At 39.3% G+C, this 26,835-nt stretch overlaps 8 protein-coding genes across 8 annotated transcripts; 5 read left to right on the forward strand and 3 right to left on the reverse strand.

Annotated features, from left to right (window-relative positions):
- Positions 1-279: 279 nt before the first annotated feature.
- Positions 280-1,278, reverse strand: FPRO_07306 (uncharacterized protein; the record flags this gene model as incomplete). Its single annotated transcript, XM_031218518.1, has 1 exon — positions 280-1,278. One exon carries the CDS (start codon positions 1,276-1,278, stop codon positions 280-282), a length of 999 nt encoding a protein of 332 aa, XP_031084368.1.
- A 1,312-nt stretch (positions 1,279-2,590) lies between these two features.
- Positions 2,591-3,337, forward strand: FPRO_07305 (uncharacterized protein; the record flags this gene model as incomplete). The annotated part of the gene is made up of 3 exons (XM_031218519.1): positions 2,591-2,812; positions 2,849-2,921; positions 3,186-3,337. 3 exons carry the CDS (start codon positions 2,591-2,593, stop codon positions 3,335-3,337), a joined length of 447 nt encoding a protein of 148 aa, XP_031084369.1.
- A 485-nt stretch (positions 3,338-3,822) lies between these two features.
- On the reverse strand, positions 3,823-7,079 carry FPRO_07304 (uncharacterized protein; the record flags this gene model as incomplete). Its single annotated transcript, XM_031218520.1, has 2 exons — positions 3,823-5,080; positions 5,209-7,079. 2 exons carry the CDS (start codon positions 7,077-7,079, stop codon positions 3,823-3,825), a joined length of 3,129 nt encoding a protein of 1,042 aa, XP_031084370.1.
- A 2,918-nt stretch (positions 7,080-9,997) lies between these two features.
- Positions 9,998-10,453, forward strand: FPRO_07303 (uncharacterized protein; the record flags this gene model as incomplete). The annotated part of the gene is made up of 1 exon (XM_031218521.1): positions 9,998-10,453. The coding sequence occupies one exon, from the start codon at positions 9,998-10,000 to the stop codon at positions 10,451-10,453; it is 456 nt and encodes a 151-aa protein (XP_031084371.1).
- Positions 10,454-10,912: 459 nt separating this feature from the next.
- FPRO_07302 (uncharacterized protein) lies at positions 10,913-12,045 on the forward strand (the record flags this gene model as incomplete). Its single annotated transcript, XM_031218522.1, has 2 exons — positions 10,913-11,257; positions 11,308-12,045. The coding sequence occupies 2 exons, from the start codon at positions 10,913-10,915 to the stop codon at positions 12,043-12,045; spliced, it is 1,083 nt and encodes a 360-aa protein (XP_031084372.1).
- A 1,544-nt stretch (positions 12,046-13,589) lies between these two features.
- FPRO_07301 (uncharacterized protein) lies at positions 13,590-17,349 on the forward strand (the record flags this gene model as incomplete). Its single annotated transcript, XM_031218523.1, has 5 exons — positions 13,590-14,126; positions 14,210-15,142; positions 15,415-15,748; positions 15,812-16,571; positions 16,632-17,349. The coding sequence occupies 5 exons, from the start codon at positions 13,590-13,592 to the stop codon at positions 17,347-17,349; spliced, it is 3,282 nt and encodes a 1,093-aa protein (XP_031084373.1).
- A 139-nt stretch (positions 17,350-17,488) lies between these two features.
- On the reverse strand, positions 17,489-17,857 carry FPRO_07300 (uncharacterized protein; the record flags this gene model as incomplete). Its single annotated transcript, XM_031218524.1, has 2 exons — positions 17,489-17,587; positions 17,663-17,857. The coding sequence occupies 2 exons, from the start codon at positions 17,855-17,857 to the stop codon at positions 17,489-17,491; spliced, it is 294 nt and encodes a 97-aa protein (XP_031084374.1).
- An 865-nt stretch (positions 17,858-18,722) lies between these two features.
- Positions 18,723-20,798, forward strand: FPRO_07299 (uncharacterized protein; the record flags this gene model as incomplete). Its single annotated transcript, XM_031218525.1, has 3 exons — positions 18,723-19,676; positions 19,728-20,507; positions 20,565-20,798. 3 exons carry the CDS (start codon positions 18,723-18,725, stop codon positions 20,796-20,798), a joined length of 1,968 nt encoding a protein of 655 aa, XP_031084375.1.
- Between the last annotated feature and the right edge of the window lie 6,037 nt (positions 20,799-26,835).

Raw genomic sequence — 26,835 nt, forward strand, 5'->3', positions numbered from 1 at the left:
CTCACAATTTATCTAGACTATAAACTGTCTCTTAGATAATTATGATGATGGCTGGGTTTCCATATGCATGCATTACATATCCAAGTCACAGCGTAAAGAGATGAGGTGTACTTTTAGTCTCGAGACCACCATAAAGGCTCCCCCCCACAAGGTAAATAAGTATCCTTAAGAGAAGATACTTATAAACACAGTTTTACTTGGTTCTCTTCTCTTAAGCATAAACATCGTAATAAAAGTATACTAGACTAAGAATACAGCATGCAGGTAATGATAACTAAGCTACGCATATTTGTCCTCATTTCTATTCTCAAGTCGTCTTCGTACCGCAAAAGAGCCATAGACTGTCGCTAGTGAGGAAATCAAGGGTAAGACAATAAACAATCCAGTAATGGTGGCGCATAGAATCATCGCAAATATACTGAAGCCATATGCTGCTTGCTGAAGATCAGGATCTGGACTGTTCGAGTGTGAGGCTAATGATAGATTGAAGGCCGACAAAATTATGACAATGACACCAAAAGCCGACACTGCGTTGTTATACTGGTCCATGTAAGGCACATAGCTCTCGGTCAGAGCATGGGGGAAGCCTTGAAGGATACTGGATATGGAAAACTTATAAGGCGAATATCGGTAAATCGTGTCGAGTCGATTCAACCGTAGCTCGCCGTACTGGAATCGCTTGTCCATAATATTGGGGTCCTTGGGGTTGAGATTTGGCAGTATTGTACGGGCAAAATCCGACCAAGCTCGGTAGTCCAGGTTCTCATTAATCAGGCGAGATTCTTGAGCCACCCGCAAATCATGGCCAAAACGGATGAGGCCACAATAAGAGTACAGAAGCCCGCAGGCTGCTCGGTGCAATTGAGGATCACAGGATACGTTGGTCTCCCAGAAATCGTAGTTGAGGAGAAAGTCCGGTAATGGCTTGATAAATATCCTCGACTTGGCCCAAACAAGATGGAGGTCCAGTTCTTCTGCGATCACAATTTCGCGGCGTAGGAATTTCTGGTAGTATAGTGATCGAGGAGCTCCATGGACGGCGATTAGCCATAACATCTTGCGTATAGCATTGAATCGAGAAAGATCGAGAAAGGCGCTGAGAAATCTATGCACCTCATCTCTAGCTTCATATCTTAGTGGTTGCAGTTCCCTTGCTAAGGGCGATATATCGTTGAAGGCTGCAGGGAGGACGACATCATCCTGAGAGACCAGGGACGAGGTTGGCGGGAACGGGGGCTTATATGCTGGCGATGCCATCTCCTTGCCGGATTTACCCATTTCGAGTATAGTAGAGTGACAGGTGGAGGAAAAGATTGGAGTTCTGGTAAAGCGGGTCTTTTGAAGGCTTGTCTCAGGATTCTAGAGGATGCCGAGTATGCCAAGAGGGCCAATGTCTTGTTATTTATGGTCCATAGTCTTGTAGAAAGCGCCAGACTATGACTGCGAGTTTATGCAACAACGCGTGCCCTGTTACGTTGGGTAGTTGCGTAAATTTGGGTATGATATTCTTTTGTGTTGCAAATATGACATAGCCCTTTCATGCCAGCCATTTTCAATCGAGTTGTAGGGTGTGCATGTCGCAGCTATGATACAATTCGCAGGGTGGAAGAGGCATTCTTTCCATTCCCGCTCATCTAGTCTTGTTCCAAGAGACAAGCATTCAATTAGGCTAGGCATATCAGGGACTAGAGAGCGCTCGCTAGCGCATGACTACATCATAAGCTTAACACAGTTTAGGTAGCGCCTACGTATTATGTCTGTCATGATGCTATAACAATGATAGTACCCCGCAGATAGAGGCATTAGTATGCTTACGGTTAGGGAGAAGCTATTACGCTGCAAGTGACAACCTTTGAAACCTTTACTACAAGCATTTGTAATCTATATTTTGAGCCAGGGTGGCGGGCTACGGGCTAAAGGATATGATATGAAGACTTGCTGATGAATACATTGAGACGATAGCTCTGAGGAAAGCCGTGGTTTTTTTCAGCTTTTACTAGCGATGTACTATTTTATTTCATGTCATGATACACAAAAGGTAGTGGACGTGGTGCAAGCGTCGTCTGTCAGGTTTACCTAATCCCTACACAAAGCGAGACTCTTAGAAACAGACTCCGAGGACGATGGGCACAATCAGCTTAGCTAGCCAATGTATCACCCTTGGCTGAGTTTCCACGTGCAAAGAAGATAGGCCTCAACCTAGATAAAAACCTTCACAGCACGTTTGTACATTTACGCATAATGCTTCGACGCCACAAGTCATACTGCGGGGATACTTGTGAGTGAGAACTTAGTACTTTCGCGTATCTGAGTTCTCTTTACTAAGACAAGCTCTAAGACACAAGTCGCCATTGCAAATAGACATGGGGCTTACACCTTACCCATTATCACAAAATGCCTGATCAATTGCCACAGGATAAATTGTAAGATCATAAAACTTAGATGGATCTCATTTGACCGGCTGGAGGTATAAGAAGCTCAGATGCATCCCTAAGGTGAGATGATCCAAGCCGGCACCACATAAAGTGTGGGTATTTCCTCTGCCGACACACCCGTTCCGCGAAACCGTAACAAGCGATTTGAATCAATCATGGCGAACACAACAAGTGCCCCGATTGTGGAAATTGTCCCAGATGGCGATATCATTCTAGTAGTTGGATCTGATAGGACGAAGATTCTTGTCAAGTCCACGCTATTGAGGGCAGCCTCGAACCCCTTCTCAGCCATGCTTAGGCCAAATTGGAAAGAAGGCCATGATACGCGACATTATAATGGCCCGTTTGAGTTACCACTACCAGAGGATAATGCTACTGTAATAGAAATTATATATTCTATTATTCACTTTTAGAACGACAGGATCCCACAGACCCTCCCGGCAAGCGATATCCTTGCTATTGCCGTTGCTGCAGATAAGTATGATTGTATGAATGCCCTATAATTTGCCAGTAAGGTATAGCTCCGGGAACTGAAAGCCAAACCGGAAGATCTTATGCTTCTTGTTGCCGCGGCCTACCTCTTCGGGGATGTTAAAGCGTTTAGGAAAATCACTGCAGCATTGGTCCTCAACTATTAGGGGTCTTATCTTGCTCTGTATAGGGGAAACGGTAGATCTGCTATCCCATAGGAGGTATTATATATGTATTTCAGTTATGGTGGGGATATATAACTGATATACTTACGAATAGGCTTGCTGGAAGAGCAAAGAGGCTTCGTGAGACTGCAGCTAGCAGATATTCTTACCAGCGGTGTAAACATTGGTAACTGCCGCGGGTACTGTGGTAGGCAAGCCAGATATACTTACGCGTATATAAAGAAATTGGACGCAGAGGATCTTTAGCTGGCGCACCTCTTCAATATGTCTATCTCGGGAGGGCTAGTGAAGGCGGACATGATGCCTGATCCGGTTCCTCGGGGAAAAAGCAGTCCTTATTCCAACGCTCTCCGACACATGGTTCCAGACTTTAGACTTCGTCGCCATGTTGGGGTAGAGCGATTAAAGGGGGGGATCGGGCTTTGCCTTGAATGCGTTCGGGGAGGGAGCAACAGTTTCAGATATAAACAACCATCTCACAGTGCTTAGGGCTAATGAATATATATATTCAAGAAGTAGTCATTTCACTTATATACAAAGATTTATTGTCAAATTTGGCCCTGTGACCAGTAAGTCTCTTAAATTTCACCGGTCGTGATTTTAAAGTTGTTGAAAGCTGAGAGCTCCCACGGTCTTCGTCGACCTCGACAAGCCAGCACCATCAGAGAAACCGAGAAACAAGGTAATCCCCAATCAAAAACGTAAGAAGCTGACCATACTGGTAGCATTCCTTAAAGGTATAAAATCATCCCAACTATTGCAGTCATCGCAGTCCATGATGTGAGGTCATATCTATGAGCCTCTGAAACAACCACTGCGGTAGTATGGGGCGCTTCCTCGGACTCTGAAAGAGCTTCACCCTGGCGATGAGGAGGTGATTGGGAAGGAATGGCTGAAGTGTAGATTTGGGGTGTTGTCAAGATACTTGTCGCGGTAGTCAAGCTCTTTGGAGATGTTGGCTTCGAAGGGTTCGCCTGAGTTTTCGTGCTGGACTCTGGTGAGCGATCAGCTGGGACGGAGGGTTTTTGGTTCCCTTGCCCTGGTTCATGGCCGTCCTTTGATCCTGCAACCGAAGTATAGTCCGCAGGCTGGTACGTCTTGTAACTAGGATGGGAACTGTCTCCGAATCCTGGGGATAGAGAAGGACTCTCAGGCCTACCACCTATGGAACCACCATGTGAACCTGCTGTAGGTTGTACCACAGGATGACCGTTGCCGGCAGCGTCTGTCTGATGTCCTCCAACCCAACCTGAAGGATACTGCACAATCGGGTGTGTATAGATCGCACTGCTAGTCTCATAAGCAGCCTTTGGAACTGTCAGAGTAGCAACATCCCCTCCATGAGTACAAGCAACAGTTGTCATATCAACTGTTGGGTACACCTGATGCTTACACCCGCAAGGGGTGTAGAGAAGGGTAATCGGAACACAGGTTGTGGTCAGAGATGCAGGATTGCTTGGGTTGATAGTAGTGTACGTAACAGTGGTTACCGTCACGGCAAATTGAGTCTTGGTGTAAGCATGACCGATGGTCAAAGTCGAGTAAGCAGTGTGGATGGCAGTTGGGGTAGGGAGGGATGTTGGCAGGCGAGTCTCAGATGTGGTCTCTTCGATGATGGAGTGAGAGGCCGAAAGCGTCTTTGAGCCAGCACTCCTAGTTGTAAAGGAGGAAAGAGAATACGATGAGTCTGTCTGACTGTAGCGTGAAGTAGAAGTTGATCCAGAAGTTGTTTTATCGGTTTGAGCTCCCGTAGTCTGTAGGGAAGAAGCAGAGGCAGTGACGGATGCAGACGAAGTGGTGTCGGAGGAGGAAGCCGCCTTGCTATAGAGGGTCAAAAGACGGTTAGGTGCAATCGCTCGATGCAGAAGCCTTTGATCGCTGCGAAGAATACCACCACAGAAAAGAGTACGATCTCCAGGACATGGAAGATCGCAGCTTGCATCCATAATTAATTCTGTATCATCAAGCAGATCGGCCTTATAACAAGTCCTGATAGACATTAGCTTGGGGACTTATAGATCAGAAATGGATAAATGTGTCTAGTTGCGCCGTTTGCAACAACTATGATACAGACTGCTCAAATGCATGGCAAGTAGTACATAAAATGGAAAACTTACTCTTGATAGACACCTATGTACTTGCTTCCGGAAGCCAAGTCGACACACTTTCCGGTGGTCATTTTTGGATCAGTTGCTACCTCTTTGAAAGATGGATAGCCCTCAAGGGATTTCAAACAACCTGTGAAGGCATATTCACCAAGGGCAGGAATGTTACTTGCAGTAGGAGTTGATGAGGTCGAAGGCGAAGCGGAAGCATCTGATGTGGACTGTATCTCAGTGGAAATACGGCCGGTATCACTCAAGCTCGATTCGGTGACGGTAGATTGGATCGTGGTGGCCGGGGCTGTAGTGTCTGATGTTTGCAAGATCGATGTCTCCAAACTTGATGTTTCCGCGGAGGATGTTTTAGTGGTCAAAGTCTCGGAGGCCAACATCTCGATGCTGGTAGAATCGGTGTGCAGTGAGACGGTACTTGTTGCAACGGTAGTTGGATCTAGAGAAGTTGATGTAGATTCTGATACAGATTCTGACGACAACGGCGATGAAGGGTCGGTTAGTAGAGATGCTGACAATTCAGTCGATGATGAGATGACCGCCAGTGAGGTTGTAGCTGATGTAGACGCTAGTGTAGACTGAAGTGCAGACTCCGATATAGTCCCTGAAGGAGCGCCTGACGATAGCGATAGTGATGTAGAGGCTGACAAGGTTGTTGATAGTGAGGCAGCTGCTTCGGAGGTAACAGCTGATGTAGTTGTGAATGATAGCGACTCCAATGTGCTCGCTGACATGGTCTCTGATGTGAGTGTCGATGGCAATGATGACGATGTAGTTTCTGGAGATCCGGATGATATCGACGCTAAAGAGCTTGTGTAGAGTGCTGATGAAGTCTCAGATGACGCAGAGGTTGATGCTGATGAAAGTATCTTGGAAGCAAAGTTGGTACTAAGTGAAGATTTTGTCCCACTGAATGACTCAATCAGGTCGCATTCGTAATACGGAGAAGGTAGGAAATTGACAGCAATACATCTGCTTTCCCTGTCACATCGATCCACGCATCCCTGCATGCTATCTTCTTCATCCCGTCGGTAGATAGATTCACCGGTCGAGGAAGTATCGCAACTGATAGTAAACTTGTTCTCGTTGGGACCAGTATAAACACTGCCGGCCATTTGTTCGCAGGAGAGCGGTCCTGATGATGCTGTAGTTGACGCCGCAGGCATTGATGTGGTTGTAGGAACTTCAGTTGGGGCTTCAGTTGTAGATGAGGCAACTGGTCGGGATGCTATAGCCATGTCCTTGTTGGAGTCACTCATGAAACCATTGAACCCATCGTACAAGTAACAATCTTTGAACCAGTTGTCGAACGTGACTGCGCGACAAGCCAAGGTGTCAGCGCAGAACGTCATGCACTCCGTCAAGCTGCGCAGCTGGTTGCTGTAGTCGACCTGATTACCGCCAGTTGCTTGTAGGCCGCAAAAGATTGTGAACTTGACATCGTCGATATAGGAAGGGTTATCGAGTTGGTTGCAAGGTGTCGGTGCCGAGACGGCAGATGAAGTAGTCGGGATTGTCGTAAATGTTATCGCCGTGGTTGATGCAGCAGATGACAGCAAAACAGCCATGTCATACAGACTGTTGGACGCTGGGCCATCCGATTCGTCTAGCGTGTAGCACAAATACTGGCTGCGGTCAAACAGTGCGGCTTTGCAACCTGACGTAGTGGCACAAAGCTCGATGCATGACGACAAATCGGTGACCTCGATGGTGGGACCGATTTGATTGCCGCCGAGTGAATATGCGTTGCAAGTGATCTCGAATTGCGTATCGTCAGGGCCTTGGTAGGGGTTGCTTAGCTGATCGCAGGATGCTGCTAGGCCGAAAGATATAAGAGATGCCCAGAGGGCACAGAGGGTTGCTTTTGACCTCATGTTGAGACAGAAGTGCTGAATCGTGTAAAGCGCGGAGAACCAAGTTGCAGTAGATACGTCAAACACTGTAAAGAGCGCAGGCCTGAAGTATTAGCCGAAGACGTCCATCCTCCTTAACACAGCACAGCTCTGTTTATGTTATAAAAAGCATAAAAAGGAGAGAGCAGATAATTTTACAGTCCTCAGCCACCAACAAGCTGAATCGGCCGCCAATGGGCTTTGTGGGCCATGGCCTGATGCGCGAGCAAAAGCAATAGTCTCAATTTGAGAAGGTCCGCAAACAAATGAAGAGACATCCTAGCCCTATTTAGGCTTAAAGATAAGCTTTAGCTAGCCACCAAACTTAGCGAGCTTAAAATCTTTATGCTGCTTGTATGTGCAAAATACAATAAGTAAGTAGTAAGAAATTGTCTATATATCTATTGTTATAGGCAGCTGCTATTAGATCTCTATTTATTTAATGTATTTAGATTGATTTATCTCTTTAGTGGTTTTGTTGACACACTGACGTTAGGTTCTGGATCAGCCCAGTAATCCATAACGCTAAGATGTTCTGGACCGCCACTGCAAGCAATAGTTAGGCACTATTGGTTTTCTCACGGTAACCAACACAAATGGAAAAAATCCCTGAATCAGGCTCACCGTTCATCTCCTGGCCTTAATGGCAAATTGCTGTGCACTTGAATCTGATTTCTAAAGTTATGATAATTAAAGGGCTTTTTTTACATTTCTGATCTTCTGGTTATAGATTATTTAAACCAGTGCAAAGATCTCGTTCCTGCATAACCACAATACTGGAAACTTAAGCGAGTCTAGACATAACTATTAGTGCTTATCTTAGTGCCGTATTTGTTATCGATAGCCATCACCGCCTTTACCTGAGGTCTCCTTATCACCCATTGTCATCCTCTGCACTCTCCGGCATATTACTATTAGCAGACATTAGATAACTATTCTTACCTATTAATAATAAAGCCAAAGAATTATACACCAGCACTTATTGTGTTTAACATAAGTATGTATGTATTTATACCAGCATTTTAAGAGCCAAACAGCTATATTTCTAATGGGCTGATTTTACATCAGGACCTATTACAGTCAAGATAATTTCACATTTTGCAAAGTCAATAGCCTTCTTTGCTGCGACATATAAGCTGAGTTCATCTATTAGCACAGCTTGTATAAGGCTTGCAAGTACAAATCATCCTCCTTTGCTACATTGCAACCTCTAGGTTGTGTATTGCCATTGACGTGAACTTTGTCTTTGTCATCAATAACTTAAAACATCAACAGACGTCCACTCTTAAAATAAAGCAGGTTTAGTACAGACCCAAAGATATATTATAAAGCCATAAATTAACTTTGTGAGGACAGCACAAGCTTAAGCTCTTAATGAATCAATAAACAGACTCACTTGAAATAACAATGCGGCTACAGCTTTACCCTGCACCTAGATCTTGGCCTCGGCCCGTTGCGATGAGTCCATTAATATAAGCGGGAATTAATCCGGGCCCTGCAGATCGCTGCCCCTTCAAGCCATAACTAGGCAGGGACAAGGGTCTTGCACCAATCGGAAAGACCGTTTTCTCGGGCCGCTTCTCCATTCGGCTTGGCTTCTCTGACCAAAAAAGACCACCAAACAGCGAAGATCGTGAGATTATTGAATCCGTTCAACATATGAGCAACATCAATGCCAAGATGAAAGAGTGCACCCCAGTGGTCTCTCTGATGTTACACTATCTCATCTTCACTTGTGAGCCTGATCATCAAACTTATGCCGCGCCAGATGAGGAAATCCATTCGAGCCATTGTAGGATCGGCCTTGCTGGGGCTGATGTTACAATAGACCTGGGCCAGGCATCCAACGCGGTGGGGACTTGGTCATTCCGAGCTCAAATGTCAAGGATTGAACGGCTGTAAATGCCGACTGACTCCTCTCTACTGGTGATAAATTTGGATCGACCACGGAACTGTGGACAGATCCGGCGAGCGAGATCCGTAAGTTGTCGAATGAAAGGGATTGTCACCGCTGCATCGCTATTGAGCGGTCTTGAAAGGGCTAGCGCTGAGTCCGAAGGATCTTGAAAGGAACCGAAGGGTCTTGTAATCGAACGGTGTCCACTCATAGAACGACTGTGCAAGTACAAGTGAGCCGAGGAGAAATTATAGATCATTTGCTGTCGTATATTCTTACCTTTTTGATCTTGCGATTGGCATGGTTTATGAAACCAGGCGACTCACCTGCTCACGGCTCCGAGAATGGACCGTAGATGATTCGGAAATAGAGAACTGAGTTACTTGCAGATGGTTGAGCAGTATTATAGAAAGAGAGGTCTAGATAAATTTGTAACACATTTTCTGGAAGAGGAGAGTACATGGCTAGACTAAGCAATGGCTTTTTAGCTCAGAGTGACGTTAGCTATACTGAAAAGAACATCTAAATATGTGGATATCACATGAAGTGTAAGGTGTTTATCAGTTACTGTACGTCTTCTTGCCACAGTGACAATTGTAATATAAATGGGACTATCTCTTCAACCGGACAATTATACGAAAAGTTGCCTTTTCGCTTATTTAGCAGGAGGAATATTCGGTGACTCTGAAAATGGACCCAGACTAGGGAAACCCATACTATTGCGGAAACATCGCTAAAGAGACCAATGGGACACGGCGATATGTCTATGCGTTGCATAGGTCTTTTTGTAAAAGACATTCCTTCAGAGGCAAAAGTTCATTAGCCGATGTCTAAGGTGATGGGGCTATTTGAAAGTGCTGAGCTGGTTGTACTGCAGTCAAAAGCCTAGATGTCGAGTATATAAGTCCTTGGCTCTCCCAGATATCTATCAGCAATCACTCACTCAAACACTCAAACTTCACATCAACCTTTCAACCAACATCTACAACCTACAACCATCAAAATGCTCGTCAACACCAGCATCCTCACCTTCCTCATGGCAGCCTTCGCCGCAGCCTCCCCCATCACAGAGTCATCTTCTACCCTCACCAAGCGCAAGTCAGTCAACGACTGCGGTGACTCCAGCTTTGAGAACCACTCCTCCGGAGGCTCTCCCCAAGTCGCCGACTGCCAGCAAATCGCCCGCAACATCGCTGGTGGCGGTACCTGGACCGTCGGTGCTGGTGGCGAGCACCACCAGCTGGTCCAGTACGGAACCTGTGCTTTCGGCGCACAGGGCGCTGGATCAAACATGAACGCCGCCCATATCGGAAATCAGGACATCATTGATCTGATCAACAGCTCTATTGAGAAGTTTCAGTGGGAAGGAAAGGTTGGCGCTGCTGGTGTGATGGGATGCCAGAGTCTTACTGGACTGGTTGGGGGAGTTAACATGCGATGGGGTATCTACCATACTTGAGCACTTGTGACAGTGCTTTGGTGATACCGAGTCATTTCGGCTTCGAGGATTACAGCATTAGCGGCCAGGAGAGTCTGGGGATGAGTTCAAGGGGGGCTGTTGTCTTTACAATGCATGGTATTTTCTATTCTTAGTCTAGCCGTTGTTCAACTAGTCAGGCAGCGACTTTTGCTAACTGTATATATAATACCTTTCTTCTATTGAGATGTGAAATAGTTTTGCTTTCTAAATATTTCACTCATTTACAAGCACGACCTTCCTTCGCTGTAGGTAATATGTAGCGGCTGATCTATACAAGTTCTCTCAATCAAGGTCCTAAACGTGTAGATGTGTCATTGGGCCTGAGGTATTAGGCAGCCATAACCCCGCCTATCATACACTGCCACTCGTCTACTTCTTATGCTCTTCCTCGATCTTTCTTCAATCTTCTCTTAATCTATGCTCTCTCATTACTTCACCATGGACCCAGAAGAACTAAAAGTTCTAACCGAGACGCTGAAAGAAAAAGCAGCGGCCCAATATAGGCTACGTGTCCCATTTCAAGATATCCAGTCAGAGCGCCATCGCCATGTTCTAGATGGCGCAATAAAAAATGCCTTGGCTACTGAACTTGCGCAATTCACGTATGCTCAAATCATGGATGGGCTACCCACCGGAGATGTGTGTTTTGAGCGCCGTTTCCCTCATGTCTTTGGTGAACATCCTATCGACTCATGCCACGATGAACTATGTCCCGGGGCTTTTGACAAGGCCCAAGAGTATTATCAACAGTGGAACTCCGACATTCTCACTTTTGATCCAATGGTCAGTCGTGTCTTTGATATTCTTTGTCGTATTGCTACTCACTGTTCTAGACCATTGAGAAATATCAGCATGCCGAGATTAGGTCTAGAGCTTTTAAGACACGTCTAGTGGAGCTAGTAGCAGTAGCTCTTCATGAAATCGCCGTTCTGTTGTTTCAGCTTGACTTCCAATTACACAGAAGAGGAAAGGCAGACATTGACTACGTTACCAACTGGAGGATACCAGCCTCTGAGCTTGAAGGCCTTGTTGATGTCCCGCCACGGCCGACCCTCTTTAGTCACCACGCCTATCTCGATGCAGACATCTACCCGAATGGAGTTGCTGACATAGTTGGGTATTGGGCTGAGGATCGTATCCTTGGAGGCGTAGCAATCTTTGACCGTCGGGCAGAAACTTCATCAGATACGCCATTGCCCAACATCTACTTTCATTCCTGTCGCCATAAGCAGACTTATCGCGTTTATCAGCTTCGCGATGATCAACAAGAGGCACTGTTTGCATTCCTACTCGCAGAAACAGACTGTCCTCCTCCTGAGCCCAACCCGCTCCCTATTTTGAGTGATGCACAAAATCGCGTTCGTGTGGACTCGGAATACGCCCTCACTCATCATGAGATCTTTCGGGATATATGGGAGAGGAAGCCAATCACAATTGAGCAACGGAGACTCATAGACAGGCAGGCAAAGTCGGATCTTGACTATCCTGAAACCCTCGAGGAGATTATCCGAATCAATGAGCAGGTTGGGTCTCCTATCCCAAAGTTCAGAGAACGATCACCATCGGTATGATATCTGATGTATTTGAGTATATACTGTTGATTGTGTGAACTTGTGGAATCTAGGTTGCTTCAAGTAGCTATGAATAGAAATTCAGAATTTGAAATGTGGTATCCGCCACGCTTGAATTAATGGTGTAAATTTAAATGCGTTCAAGCCTATCTTCATAATTCTCAAAATCATGATGTAATGATATTTTAAATTATTTAGCTAAAAGAAGCTACTAAAAACAGATTATATTAAATAGAAGTTAAAGGGCTCTTAAGGCATAACTGTAAAGTTCTATTACTGCCATAAAACAGAAACATCACAGATAGACTTACTACCACAACAAACCTCACCTCCAGAATCGTAATAATTATTCCAATCATTAATCAATAAGACCTTCTACTCAAATTTAGCATACTTGGCTTTAATCATCTCTAATGATATCCTTCCCGTTCACCACAGAACCCTAAGGATTAGGCGTAACACAGGTGTCATAGCCCGTCCGTAAGCCAGAATTCTTGAGCGAGGATCCGGATGTTGCCGTCAATTCTCTTGGCGCATTGCCCGTTGAGGTTCATCAGCTTCTTATAAGCGAGAAGCTGTGTGATAGTGGGCCGCTAAGGCCTTTCCGTCGCGATTAGTGTCAGCGTAATATCGGCTTTGACTTAAGTTTGTCTGTTCAAGGCAAATACTAACAAAAGCCCCGAGAAAAGCTATTAAGGATCACCGTTGGCGATGCACTGAGAACATACCGCAAAGAGCTAGGAGGTGATAAGAGCGCATTGTGAGAAGTTAAGTGCAGTGAAATGATAACGGGAGTGATATTTTCACTTCGAGAGAGTAATTGATTGGGATTTATATCTCATTGTCGTCGGTAACATAATCTCCATGCTTCTGCTTGTAATCGTGGAACTACTTCAAAATCTAAGTGTTCTGACTGTATAATAAACCCTTTAGTGTAGCCATAAAGCGGCAATAGCAGATCCACCTATTTAGAAAACTTAAATATTACGTTGCAGTTATTAGTATTAATTATAGCTATTAATTTAATAGAATTAAAGTATATTTTAAAAATTACTAATAGGTAAGATAGAAACAAAATAGAAACATTCTTTTATAGTTACTTAAATATAAATCTCTAAATTCAGTAGAAATTGAAGTTAATAAAATATACTTTATCTTATTGGTTCGCCGTAGTAGCTATAACAGGATTAGCAAAGCGATTTAGAGTGGCTATGCTAAAACGCTGGGCGGCAATCATATCATCCTTTGAACTTGCATTAAGCCAATGATATGTGACCGCTTAAAAGCGGGCTGGTTGAAATAACAGCACCTTTGGTCCAGATTCAATGCAGGTTTAGATTGTCGGTGAGAATAATACCTTTACCCTGTGAGAGTCAACGACCAGCCAAATAAATAGTTATCAGGTTCTCATCCATACTTTGCCCAGCCCGTCACATTTAGTAACTCAGGCGAAAGTTCAAGCAAGCCGCCCGTTCTTATCATTTAAGAAAACCTGTGTTCTGAGTGAATCAACCCCAAGCTTGCATAGCACTACTCCCGTTATAATGCTCGACATCGAATATCTTAGAGGCCGCGGCCAAGAAATCGAAAGTCACTTGAAAGAAAACTTTGACAACGCCGAGTTCCTCCCTTGCACCAAAATTGACCAGTTTTTGGGAAGAAATGCTGTCGAATTAGCCCTCAAAGCCTCAGGCCTCAACGATAGGGAAGACCTTGTGAATTTTGTCCTCCAGCCTGCCAGGGCTAAGCGCATATTTCTTATCCTCTTATATATGTCGGAGGAAAAGGAGAAGCTATCTTTCCTTGCAAATTTCCTAAAGCAAAAATTGACCGATGCTTCGCTACCAGTCAAGAAAAGCCAACTTGGTTCGATCTTCACATCCAATAACGATCGAACCCTTTTTTGCAAATATCAGCACATGGTGACATCACCAGAATTTGGCAAAGACAAGTTTCGATCGAAGCTTCATACCGACACGATTCTGCCTTATCTCAAGAGCTATAATCCATCGGGTCGCGGGTTTTTTGGTGAAGTATCTCGCATGGATATTCACCCATCGCACATCCCGGAAGACGTTAGAGTGAGTGACTATGTTTTATCCATTGTTATATGAATTTTTTGTTTATGGGCTCCACCCATTGCCATCGAGTTAATAACTTCTAGTTAACTCTCGGGGGAACTGCCTCTATCGCTGTAAAAACAGCAAATAATCATGATCAAATCGCCAGATTCTTTGAACAGGAAGCAACAGCTCTGGAGAGATTAAAGAATCATAACTCGCCAAACCTGGTACAGCCAATTGCTGCCTATGAATACAAGAACCAAAAATGTCTCGTCTTCCCTTGGGCACATGGCGGAGATCTCTACAAGTTTTGGGAAGCCTATCAAGAAAAAACGGTTGATCTTGAATGGATCATCTCACAGTTCACTGGGCTTTGTTCCGTACTCAATGATCTCCATAAGATTAATTGTAGGCATGGAGATTTGAAGCCCGACAATATCCTTTGGTACAGGGATAAGGATGGATTGGGGACCCTGAAGATCGCTGATTTGGGCCTAGCCGCCTTTCATATTAAAGACACTGGAAATCGAAGAGGCATACAGACTATGACTCCGACAGGAACAGCGCGATATGAACCACCTGAAACAGCAGAAAATAAGACTGGTGAACGATCACGGATGTACGACATCTGGTCAATGGGTTGCATTATGCTGGAGCTGCTGATATGGCTCACCCAAGGCATATACGCCGTTGACAAACTCGGAACGGTAACAGATTACTTCTGGAAACGCGACGACAAGTCTCATAGGTATGAGATTCATCCTGAGGTGAGAAAATCCATTGAGGAACTGTATAAGCATGAAGCTGTCCAGGGAAACCAAACATACAGTGATCTCTTGACACTCGTGACAAATGGGCTACTGGTGGTCTCTTTACAGTCGGATGCCAACCAAGGTGCACATCGATACGAGGCATCCAAACTCTATGAGCAGATGCTCGTAATCGATAACAATTATCAAGGCAATGGCTCAGTGCAACCAAGTCAAGCGAGGTCCATGACAGGCCGACACAGGCAAGAACGTCATAGCCAAAACGTAAGAAAGCATTGATATTAAAGGCTAAATGCTAAACTGTGCAGTATGTAAGTACTAGCAAAGTAAACCGTTGAAAAATGCCATTAATAATATTTTACAATGCACAGAATGTAGGATTGCTGCTGAACCCTTCCTTTGAACGGACGATGCTAACTATAGCCAGTCGGTAAGATGAGTGAACAACGGCCAAGCAACAACTATACTAATAAACCTCAGATTGTTAGTTTTCCATCTATTTACAATTTTTGATCTAGTTACTAATGAAGCCAAAGCAAGCGAGCCAACTTTATGACGTTTGGCAGAGTACTTCGCACAATCAGTTCGCGGCACAGTTTCTCAGTTTGGTAGGCTGGGATAATGTAAGGCCCGATTCAAACTTAGCTCTAAACAATTTGTGTGCTCGATGTAGCAGCATTAACACGACGCCGCTATTTTCTTCAACCCTTCCCGTCGAGATCCAAGCAAATTGCGATTTGTGTTCGATGCTGTCGATAGCATTGGACAAGCAAGGCATTGCATGGCTGGAAGGTGTTCGCATTCAACAGAAGGACGGCGCTATCGGTGTTCTTGATGCCCCCTATCTCCTCTCGGTTTACTCCGAACCAGGTATGTCAGCACATTATCTCGCTATAGTCTCTACCATGTAGCGGCTAACAATCAGATGTCAAGGCCAATCAGTACCCCACGGGGCGCGACTGGGCCTTCCCCAACTCCCAGATCAAGGTGGCACTGGGCAGTTCTTACTTCTGAAGGAATGGGCACGAGTGTGCAGCCTGGAGCATGAAAAGTGTCGCTCTGGGAAAGATCAAATTGTCAAGGCAATGCCAACACGACTCATCTCAGTCCAAGAACCCGTTCATCTTTTAGATTCTTCCTCTATTGATCCGACCGATTATATAGCACTAAGCCACTGTTGGGGGATGTTAACGGAGGATCAGAAGTTCTGCACTTACAAGCGCAACATCACTCAGCTGAGAACGAAAATCGACACTGATCGACTACCAAAAACATTCCGAGATGCCATCGTTGTCACTCGAGGAATGGGTATACAATATCTCTGGATAGACTCTTTGTGTATCATCCAGGATGATGATATCGACTGGGAGCAAGAGGCTGGGAAAATGGAACAAGTGTTCAGTGGCGCTTACTGTACCATCAGTGCCACAGCAGCTAAGTCATCACTCGATGGTTTCCTCAGCGACCGTTCGCCGCGTCCCTATGTACATCTAGATACGAAAGATGGTAGGCTCTGGATCTGCCCTGCCATCGATGACTTTCGCCAAGATGTGGATGCTGCTGAGATCAGTACTCGGGGTTGGGTGCTACAAGAAAGACTACTCTCACGCCGTACTATTCACTTTACGTCAAACCAAGTCTACTGGGAGTGTGGCGAAGGTGTGTGCTGCGAGACTCTTGGACACCTTGAAAAGTAAGTAAAGACTGCATTGGCTCAGCTATAGACATGAGTCGAATGATTGACATCTTCCAGCCCGAGGGCCGCTTTGACCAGCGACGCCAACTTTCCTAGTTCTGTCCTTAAATTCTATCGCGATGGGAGGCAGATGTTGATACAAGACCTACACGAGAGGTATACTAGACTCAATTTAACAGTGTCAACAGACCGCTCTGTAGCTATTCTGGGTCTCGAGACACGCTTGGCACGAGCATTGGAAACTCAGACGGCATATGGTCTATTTGACACCTACTTCGCCCGAGGTCTCCTCTGGAAACGCGGTCAAGAATCGTCTATGCCAATCATTCCATACCAGGAAGATAAACGAGTTCCGAGTTGGTCATGGTTCCACCGGAAAGGCGTCATCGAGTACATGGATTTGAAATACGACAGGGTTGATTGGATGTCGGGCAATTTCAACAACCCTTTCACAACTCGGCAGCATGGAGGGTCTCGACAACAGGCAACATCAGAGACTCCAAAATGCAGCCATGTCCTCAAAGCAAAGGCAAAATCCATTAAAACAGATGATACCAGTCTGTCAGAGCACATTGTCTTTGATGATGAAAAGTTCGACCTCGACAAGGTGAAGTGCGTAACGATTGGATCTGATAAGATCGGCGGCGGAAGAATTCATGTGCTTCTCATAACTGTCTTTGGTGCTCCTGAGGAGAATAAGTATAAGAGGGTGGGGGTCATGTCGCTGAGGCCAACAAGTGTAGATGGCGAGGGATTGTGGGTTGATATCTATTAAATTAACTTGTATAAACAAGATATTGAAATTTATTGTTATAAGCTTTTACATTTATCTGCTCGCCAGATCAATATGAGGCAGATATCACAGATTGATTCTTTTATATAGCTCGTTATTGGTACAGCCTCCTACCCTTCTCTTATATCCTGTATAAACTAGCCTCTTTTAGCTTCTGCTGAGCTAGTTTGAAATCCTGAATTCTTTGTTTTAAATCATGTCCTTGACCCGAGTTTGAGATCTGAGGTTCTGTATTAGTTCTCACATAGATTGCACTAAACATAATTTCGTCGTGATATGTGAATAAATGACTTACAAGCCCATGTTCTTCTGCTTGGCAATAGATATATATGAGGTAGATATTCCGCTGTAAGGAAATTTTGAAACGCTTCTCGCCGTAAAGGTAGGATAGAGAGTTGGACAAGTCTCGAGGATGTATGCGATCGGGGGTTTCGGTCAGAACCTTAACGTTAGAATCCTCCCTGACCGGTGTCAATCGAGATATTGCCATTGATACATGTATAAAGCAGCGAAAGCAATATGGCAGCTTGGAGGAAAATGTGAAGACTCCGGACTTCAGAGTTCTTAAGAACACAGTTGAAAATATCTAGGTGATTAGGCAGCCATGTCGATGACTCGTGGCGGCTGACAAGAGGGGGAGCAGGGGGATTGAAAACTGCACCGGGTGCACTTATCTCGCAAAATCGCCCCCGCATGTGAGGCCCCCTACTCCGATGGCAAATCATTTCGCCAAGAGCGGAGGCCTCCCCTACCGAGAATCACATTTAGATGTAGTTGTAGTGGCTTGGTGATAGTGCTTTCCCAAACAACTCATTTTTCCCTGGGCCGTAATTTCAACCTTGTTTTTTTTATGGCAGTACTTCAAGCTGAAAGGAAATGCGTGATTTATTCACACCCTTGAATTTCAACTGGATCAACATTCTGCGTTTTTTTAATGGGAGTGAAATAGCCGCCAGCCTCGTTCTCTTCGTGGGGGCGACTGACTTCTCATTGGTGGTCTCGAGTTCAGCTGATGCATGAAATTGAGAAAGTGTGTGCCCTTGCACAATATCGGACCCTTGGATTGGTCAGTATCAAACTATTGAATTTCAGAGTCTTAGTTCTATTATGGGATGTTGAATTTAGTATGGGATCTGAGACAATTTGCAAATTGAAGCGATTATGAAAACTCACTCTGGTGGCTGTGACCGACATTACTGGAACCTGGCCATTTCCAATGACATTCTCATCAAGTTTCAAGACTCAGATCTTTCCCCAGAAAGGCTTTTATCCTTAATATACCCATATCGAACACATACACGGCTGTCTTGCGGATCAACAGCCGAGCTGTATGGGTGGCTAGGGCGGAGCCAATAATGGGATCTGCGGCAAGCTGGCGGGCGCCAACAAGCATTCCGCAGGCACCAGACCATCTTAGTATCCGAATCCAAAAGCCTCTCGATGCTGCTTGGAAACTTCCAACTATAGAGTTTACACGATCAGACTCGGATAAAAAGACGAAACCGATTGACGAAAGCTCCTCGCAAAGAACGCAATTTGTGGCTTCTGATGCAGATGATGTTACGTCAGTCAGTGATTGGGGTCTTGCCGCAGCGACAAACCACTTCAACGATTCTCATTTCCACAATCTGGACTACCTCAAGCTCATTGAAAAAGTAGGAGGCTGGGATGAGGTGCATCATCAACTATGGCTTCGCAACCTAGCGGGCATTCCTTTCATCATGTCAATCCAGTGGAGGATTGAAGGTAGCCTACAGCGTAATTGCACAGATGGGGAGGAGTATTTGCCAATTGATGCCTTCGAGAGTATATTTACCCCGGAGTGTATCTTACTTCTTGTACTTGACGCATTTCATGGTGTTGCCATAACTCAGGTGATCAGAATACTAGATCATATTCTCGAGAAACGAACAGGACCATCTCGAAGGCGACTTTTTGGGATTCTAACTTTTATGAACAGGAGGAAATACCTTGCCAACTTCATTCGAGCTGGTATATACGATAGCAACCTGCCGCTGAAGCCTTCAACGAAAAGTCAACGATCTTTTGAATCCCAAAAGACAAACACAATCAACACATCTCTATTCAAAGGGTGGGCACGGACAGATGTTGATCTATTTTACATCTACCAGAAGATGTTCTGCATACCGTTCTTCGACTTTCAGCACAACAGTCTATGCTTCTATGCTTTGGCAGCTGATGTCAGACTACCCTGGCAGGTGCTTGAACACAAATTCACTGGCGGTAGTGGAACCGTTTACAAGCTTCAGATACACCCTGGTCACCATAACTTTAGAAGTGGATCTCAGGTAAAGTTTTGTAGCCCAGGTTATCATACAGGGCTAATGCCTTGCAATAAGGACTCACATGAGATGACATTTTTTGCTCTCAAGAAGATTGATTGGATTGATAGGCAAGCCTATCGTGAGGAACTAAAAGCTCTTCAGAGGTCCCGTGCTCAAATCACACAGGACAAGCATTTGATTAGACTGTTACTTGCTTTGCAACATGGAGAGCGACTCTACCTTCTTTTTGAGTGGGCCGATGGTAATCTGCTCAATCTCTGGGAGGAGGTTCCGTACAAGGACCCATCTGGCTCGACAATCCAAAGATGGGCAGCCAACCAGTGCTTCGGGGTGGCAAATGCAGTCAGGCGTATACATGGTCTAACAACTGGGCAGATCCAGAGGAGATCATCATCACCAAACGATGTTACCGACAAAATAAAAGAGTGGGGACGACACGGCGATATCAAACCAAGCAACATCCTATGGTTCAAAAAATACAAAGGCGACGATAACGTCCTTGTTATATCTGACCTGGGCCTCACTAGATATCACTCTTTTCACACAAAGTCGCTTGTGCCACGTATCGACGGATATACTAGTGCCTATGCCGCTCCAGAGCTTGAACTAAACCAACCAATCTCTCAAAAGTACGATATCTGGTCGCTCGGATGCGTCTTTCTCGAGTTTTGTATTTGGTATGTCAAAGGAAATAATGCGGTGATGGAGTTTGAATCGGAGCTGGCAGACCAGCACGAATCGGATATTTCTAATTTCGCTCATGACAACTACTTCATCATCAAAACCGAAAAGGATGGAAAGAAGAGCGCTCAACTTAAACCAGCAGTTACAACAGTAAGGATCGATACCAAATGCTGTTCTCTTGAATGCTGCTGACTTAGGTGGCTTAAGTGGATCGCCGATCTAAGAGATAGTCCGCGCGGCTCGGACTTTGTTCTCAAGATGCTAGAACTGATCCAAGATAGAATGCTTGTTGTAGATGTGGACAAGCGGTGGTCTATCAGCCTTGTGTGTAGAGAGATCTCAGGTATTAGATCTTCGCTACCAAAACTCGAGCATACAGAGGACTTGCTTTTGGGAATCGGTGTAGGAGCGGAGCAGGCACTAGATAGAGTAGGGAAATGACCAACTTTAGAGTTTTTATATAATTATACCAAGTATGAGTCGCTTTCAAGGTTTGTAGACATGAGAAGATGGAGGGAATAACTAGCTCTACGGGCCCGCGCTATCAGATTTCTGAGTTTAGACTAAGCAGGCCTGCTCCCAGTCTGCTAGAGGTACTGAGCTGGTTGTAAAAGATGTAAAGCCTTTATGTTTCTACGACACCAACTACTAGCTGCGAACGATTGAATGGCCTGTTCTACCTTCTGAGGTAAAGGAATCAACTACTGAAGAAAGAGAATATATTCGTCGCCAAGCTGGTGCCCGGATTGATGTGATACAAGAACCCCTATAAAATAATAAAGTCTCGCCGATATTCTTTACGACTGTTGGTTAATAGAGAGATCAGTTAGTAGATGCCAACTGATGCTCAACTACATATATCGCTACTCTGTAGAGTATCTATAATTTCCGTTGTATGTAATCTCGTTGTCTAACGACTTATATATAAGTGTAAGTACTCTCTTTCGAGCAAACTAAGTAATAACAGGTATACTCCATTCCATTTTTATATAACAGTATTAATTTATCATAATCACTATACTTAAAAAACAAATTCAAGACTTGGTAAAATTAATATTTTATAGGATATATATATATAATTACTTCTTATAATAGTAAATAGAGCTATTTATCTTTTTTTAAAAAGAAATAGTATTTTTTAAAATTATAATAGTTTAAGAATTAATAAAAAGATATATAATTATATAGTATATTTCTTAAGTATTACTTATCTATATTTTTCCTTAACTTATATTCCTTATACTATATTATTTTATAACCTAATTTAATCTATTATTAACCCCCTAAGCCAGCTTTAGTCTGCTAATATTTACAGTTTTTCCCTTAATGCTAAAGCCTTTATTTCCTAATTTGCCTTTTTTCCTCTCTTTTCTCTTTTACTTTCCCTCCTTTACTTTATAATAGCCCTTAATTCCTATAATATAATATTTATATCCCTTATTTAACTATTATAACTATATATTTTAACTTTATAAACTATAGCCAGTATTAACTATTACTGCTACTTAATATAATATTATTAATAAAGGCCTGCTATTACTATAATAGGCATTAGCCCTATTTTAAGCAATTAATTAAATCTTTTAATGTATTACGATTAAACTTGGAAAAGCGCTTATATTATATGCCCCCTATATTTTCTTAACTAATAAGCAATTTAGTTATATATACTTACTATATAATTACAGTAATTATCTACAGTCACTTAATAATTAAAGTACTTACTAGTAATTAAAGGTAATTATATAGTAATTATAATTACTAAATTATAATTACTATTAGTATATAGATTATATTTATTAATACTTAAATAGAATTTAACTTACTAGCTATTAATAAGACTTCTTTATATTAATAAGCCTAACTTATATTACTTAATTATTAAGAGATATAATATCTAAAGTTAAGCTTAATATATATGCCTTATATTTCTATAAATATAAACTTAATATAGATTAGTTTTCCTATTTAAAACCTATAACTATTATATATTAATAGCTTTTATTTAGTATATATTATATTATATTAAGTAATATTATACTGTTAAGATATTTAATAATACTAATACCTTAATATCTCTTTATATTAAAGTATTACTTAATAATACTAAAATAGCAGCTAAAGTTTAATAGCTTTATAATACTATTAATATACTATAAGTATAAGTAAATATATAAAATATTGCTAATAATAAAAGAGGTAATTATAAATACTATAAAAAGGACCTTAAAGAAGTATTTAAGCTGCTTAAATTAGAACTCTTTAAGGGATAAATAAGTAATATAATTCTATTCTTTATCTAAATAAAAGATTACTTTTAACTGTTTTTAAATAGGCTAGATAGCCTAATTAAGAAGCTATTATTTACTGTATTATTAATTTAAAGAGATATTAAGGATTGATTTAAACCTATTATAAGGGATTATCTTAAAAATAAGAAAAACCTTTAGGATTAAAATATTTAAAATATTTTTAGAAATTAAGAAAACTTTAAATAAGTACTAAAAGATAATTTTAAAGTAATTAATAAAGAATAATAGGTAGTAGCTAAATTATTTATATTTAAATAGTATAAGTTATATATAGCCTATTTAGCTAAATTTTAATAGCTAGTTACTAAAACCTAATAGGATAATAATTTATTTATAGAAATCTATTACTAAAGCCTAAAAAAAAAAGTTAAAAATAAACTGTATTTAGCTAATAGACTTAAGGATTTAATTATATATATTACTATAGTAATTAAAATTAATAAATAATAGTATAAATATAGAAAAGAGAGAGTAAACTATAAAAGGGGAAATAACTTTAATCTTTATTACTTTAATTAATAAAGAAATAATAATAATTAGGGTAACTCTTAAAATTAATAATAATAATAAAGAAATTAATAAAGTAATATCTTATATAGATTTTATAAAGGACTAATAACTTTAGAAGCTATTTAACTAGATAATAGAAATTATAGATTATATAATATATTTAAATATAAATGCTATAATTATAATTAATTTAGATATATAATATAATAATATCTATAGCCTAGAAAACTATAAGATTTAAACTACAGTAAGTAAATATTAAGACTAATATAATAGCTAGAACTATAAATAGCTATATATACCTAAATATTAGGAATAATATAAAGTAGATATAATAAATAATTTAATAGAAAAAATAAGATTATTTAAATAGAACCTAAAGAAAAAGGAAAACTAAAGAAAAAGAATAAGTATTATATCCTAAAAGAACTTAAATAAAAAAGAATTTAATAAAATAAGCTATAAAATTAGAGATATTATAGATATATATAAAATCTAAAAAAATAAGAATACTTTAATAAAAGGTAGAAAGAATAGAGAAAAGAAGTAAATAAATAAAAACTTAAAGAGCTTAAGAAATAAATAAATATAAAGAACTTATAAATACTAAAAGTTATTAAAAAAGGAAAAGCTATTATTTTTAACCTAAAAGAATTAGGTAAACTCTCTAAAGTAATAGATAATATCTCTATTAAAATAATACTCTAAAATAAAAAAGAATACTAAAGGCAAAAGATTAAAGCAAGAGACTAATTTTAATAGAAAAAATAATAAAGTTCTTACAGTATAGAATATAGAGGTAAGTATACTAAAATAACTGCTTAATACCTTTACTATTAAGGTAAATAGATTTTATAGAAATAGAAATAACTTTATAAGAAAAAGGTTAATAAAGATAGCTTAAAAATCTATAATATATAGAAAGATATCTATATATAAGGAGCTAGAGAATATAGAGATATAGAAATAGAAAGTAAGATTTATATTAAGGTATATTATATTAATAATATATTTAATTTACTATATAAAGAACCTATATTTAATATATAAAATAATATATAAATAATACTAATATACCTTTAATATAATAAAATAGCTTAGGTATTATATAAAAATTATTAATATAAATAATATAAGCTAAATAAAATAGATAATAACTGTTTTTTTATAACTATAATTAAAATACTTAATAATAAACCTTACTTAATATATAAAATAAAAGGATATTTATATACTTTAGTATAATTACCTTAAAGTAGTAAAACTATAATTTAATATAGCACTTTATAGAAAGATATATAAAGTTAATAAATTAATATAAAAAATTAAAAAAAATATAAAGATTATTAAGAATATAAAAAAAGAATTTAATAAAATTACTTAAGGAAGATATAAATATCTCTAAAAAAAACCCTTAATTAATAATATTAGCTTAAAAAATACTAAAGAAATTTAGTATTAATAAAAGGCAAATAGCCTATACCTAATATAAAATATTCTATTAGGATAGAAATAATTAAATAAAAATAAGACTTTAAATAAAAAACTAAAAGAAGAATATTAATAGTAACTATTTAATAAAGAATTTCTTAATAACTGCCTTAATAAAGAAAAATATAATAATAGTAACTGTAAATAAATATATTAAGATACTTTAGGAAAAGTTATATACTATTTATAACTAAGCTATAGATAAGCTAATAAGATAGATAAGAATGCCTTAAATCGATAAATACCTTAAGAATATATAAAGATTCTATACTATAATGCCTAATACTAAAAGTTTAAATTAAAAAGAAGTAACTAAATATATAGATTAATTATAAAGCTAAATAAAATTTTATTAACTTAAAAATAGTTATATAGCTAAAGCTACTATAAAGAAAAAAGTAAAAACCTTATTTACTAATTAATGTAAAAAGATAACTATTTAATTATAATAATAGAATTATTAATTAAAAGATTAATTACCTTAAGGTCTTTATCTAAAGGAAAAATTAAAAAATAGATTTTAATATCCTTTCTTTAGATTAAGAAGTTAATATCCTATAAATATTAATTAGCTATAAAAGAAAAACCCTTATATTAACTAAAGGACTGGCTAAATTACCTTTTTTAATAATGCTAACAGTAATAGCAAAATAATTATAATAAATAATAAAAGATCTTAAACCCTAACTAATAAAGATAGTATAGGTAAGTATAAAGTAAAGAATTTACTACCTTTAATGACCTTGGTTTTTAGGCGTCTTAGGGGTGGGGTTAGGCTTAAATTATAGCGCCAGAATAGAATTAAAAGGTAGGTTAATAGAGCTAAAATATATAGCTCTAAATATTTATATAAAGTAAGTAAGTAAAGCTAGAAGTTTTTAACCTTAAGATATAAACTAAAAGGTAATATTACTTAAAAAAGGTAGCCTATAATTTTTAACCTTAAGGTATAAATTAGTATCTATTAAATTAAGTATTTAAGTAAATAGATTATATTATTAATATAATAATACCTTTATACCCTAAGATATAAAAACTAAAGTTATTAATCTATAATTAAGCTAACTTAAATATTTCTTATTATATACTATAATATTTTAGGATATATTATATAATATAACTATAAAACTGCAGTAAAATGCTTCCTTCTAAAGGATACAGTTAGCTTTATTTCTCTATAAGGTATAATATAATAAGAATAAGCTATATATATTATAGCATTACTATTAGCAATAATCTATATTATTATTAAAATTAATATTCTCTATAAGGAGATAATTAAAATAATAAAAGTTAATGCTATTTATATATATACTTTTATTAAGTAGTTAAAAAGAAAGAGAAAAGCAGACTTATTTATAAATTTTTAAATAATAAAAAGGTATCTTTATAAAAGCTAGTTTAGGTTAAGCCTACTCTATATACTATTAATAATATTATATTTTATATATTTATTATATATATAAAATAAAGAAATATATTAAATAAATATATATAGCTAACTTTTATAATAAAAGATTTATATTTAATTAAACTAAAGTATATAAAATAGTAATAGTATATAGGAGATAAATTAATATAAAAATATTTAATTATATCTTTCTAAAAATAGTAAACCTAACTATTAAATTAAATAAAAGATAAATACTTTATTAGCATAATAGACCTTAATGTATTATAAATAATAGATAATAAAGGTAGCTTAACTAAAATTATATATTTATTTCTAGTATTAATAATAGCTATAAGAATTCCTTTACAGTCTGGCCCTAAAGTATTTAGTAGATTGCTATAAATTCCTCTATAAAGAATACTATATTAGTATTATTATTAGGCCTGCCTATTATGAATAATACTATAAATGTTAATATAAGGTATTTAAAGTTACTTTAGGATAAAATATAGAGTTAATAGATACCTATAAAAGAAAGAGAGAAAGGAAGAAAAAACCTTTTAGTTATATTAATATATAGTTAGCTTATTAATAATACTTAATTTATATAAGGTAGTATACTTATATCTTAGCCTAGTTTAATAAGGTTATAAAATAACTACTTTAGTTTAATTATAATACCTATATTTAATAATAATCCCTATAGAGTATTTAACTGTTATTATCCCTTTTCTATTTTTACTTCTAATTTTAATATATACCTTAAGTGTTA

Source organism: Fusarium proliferatum (assembly GCF_900067095.1).
Source record: "Fusarium proliferatum ET1 genome assembly, contig: FPRO_scaffold007, whole genome shotgun sequence".
NCBI classification, from domain to species: domain Eukaryota; kingdom Fungi; phylum Ascomycota; class Sordariomycetes; order Hypocreales; family Nectriaceae; genus Fusarium; species Fusarium proliferatum.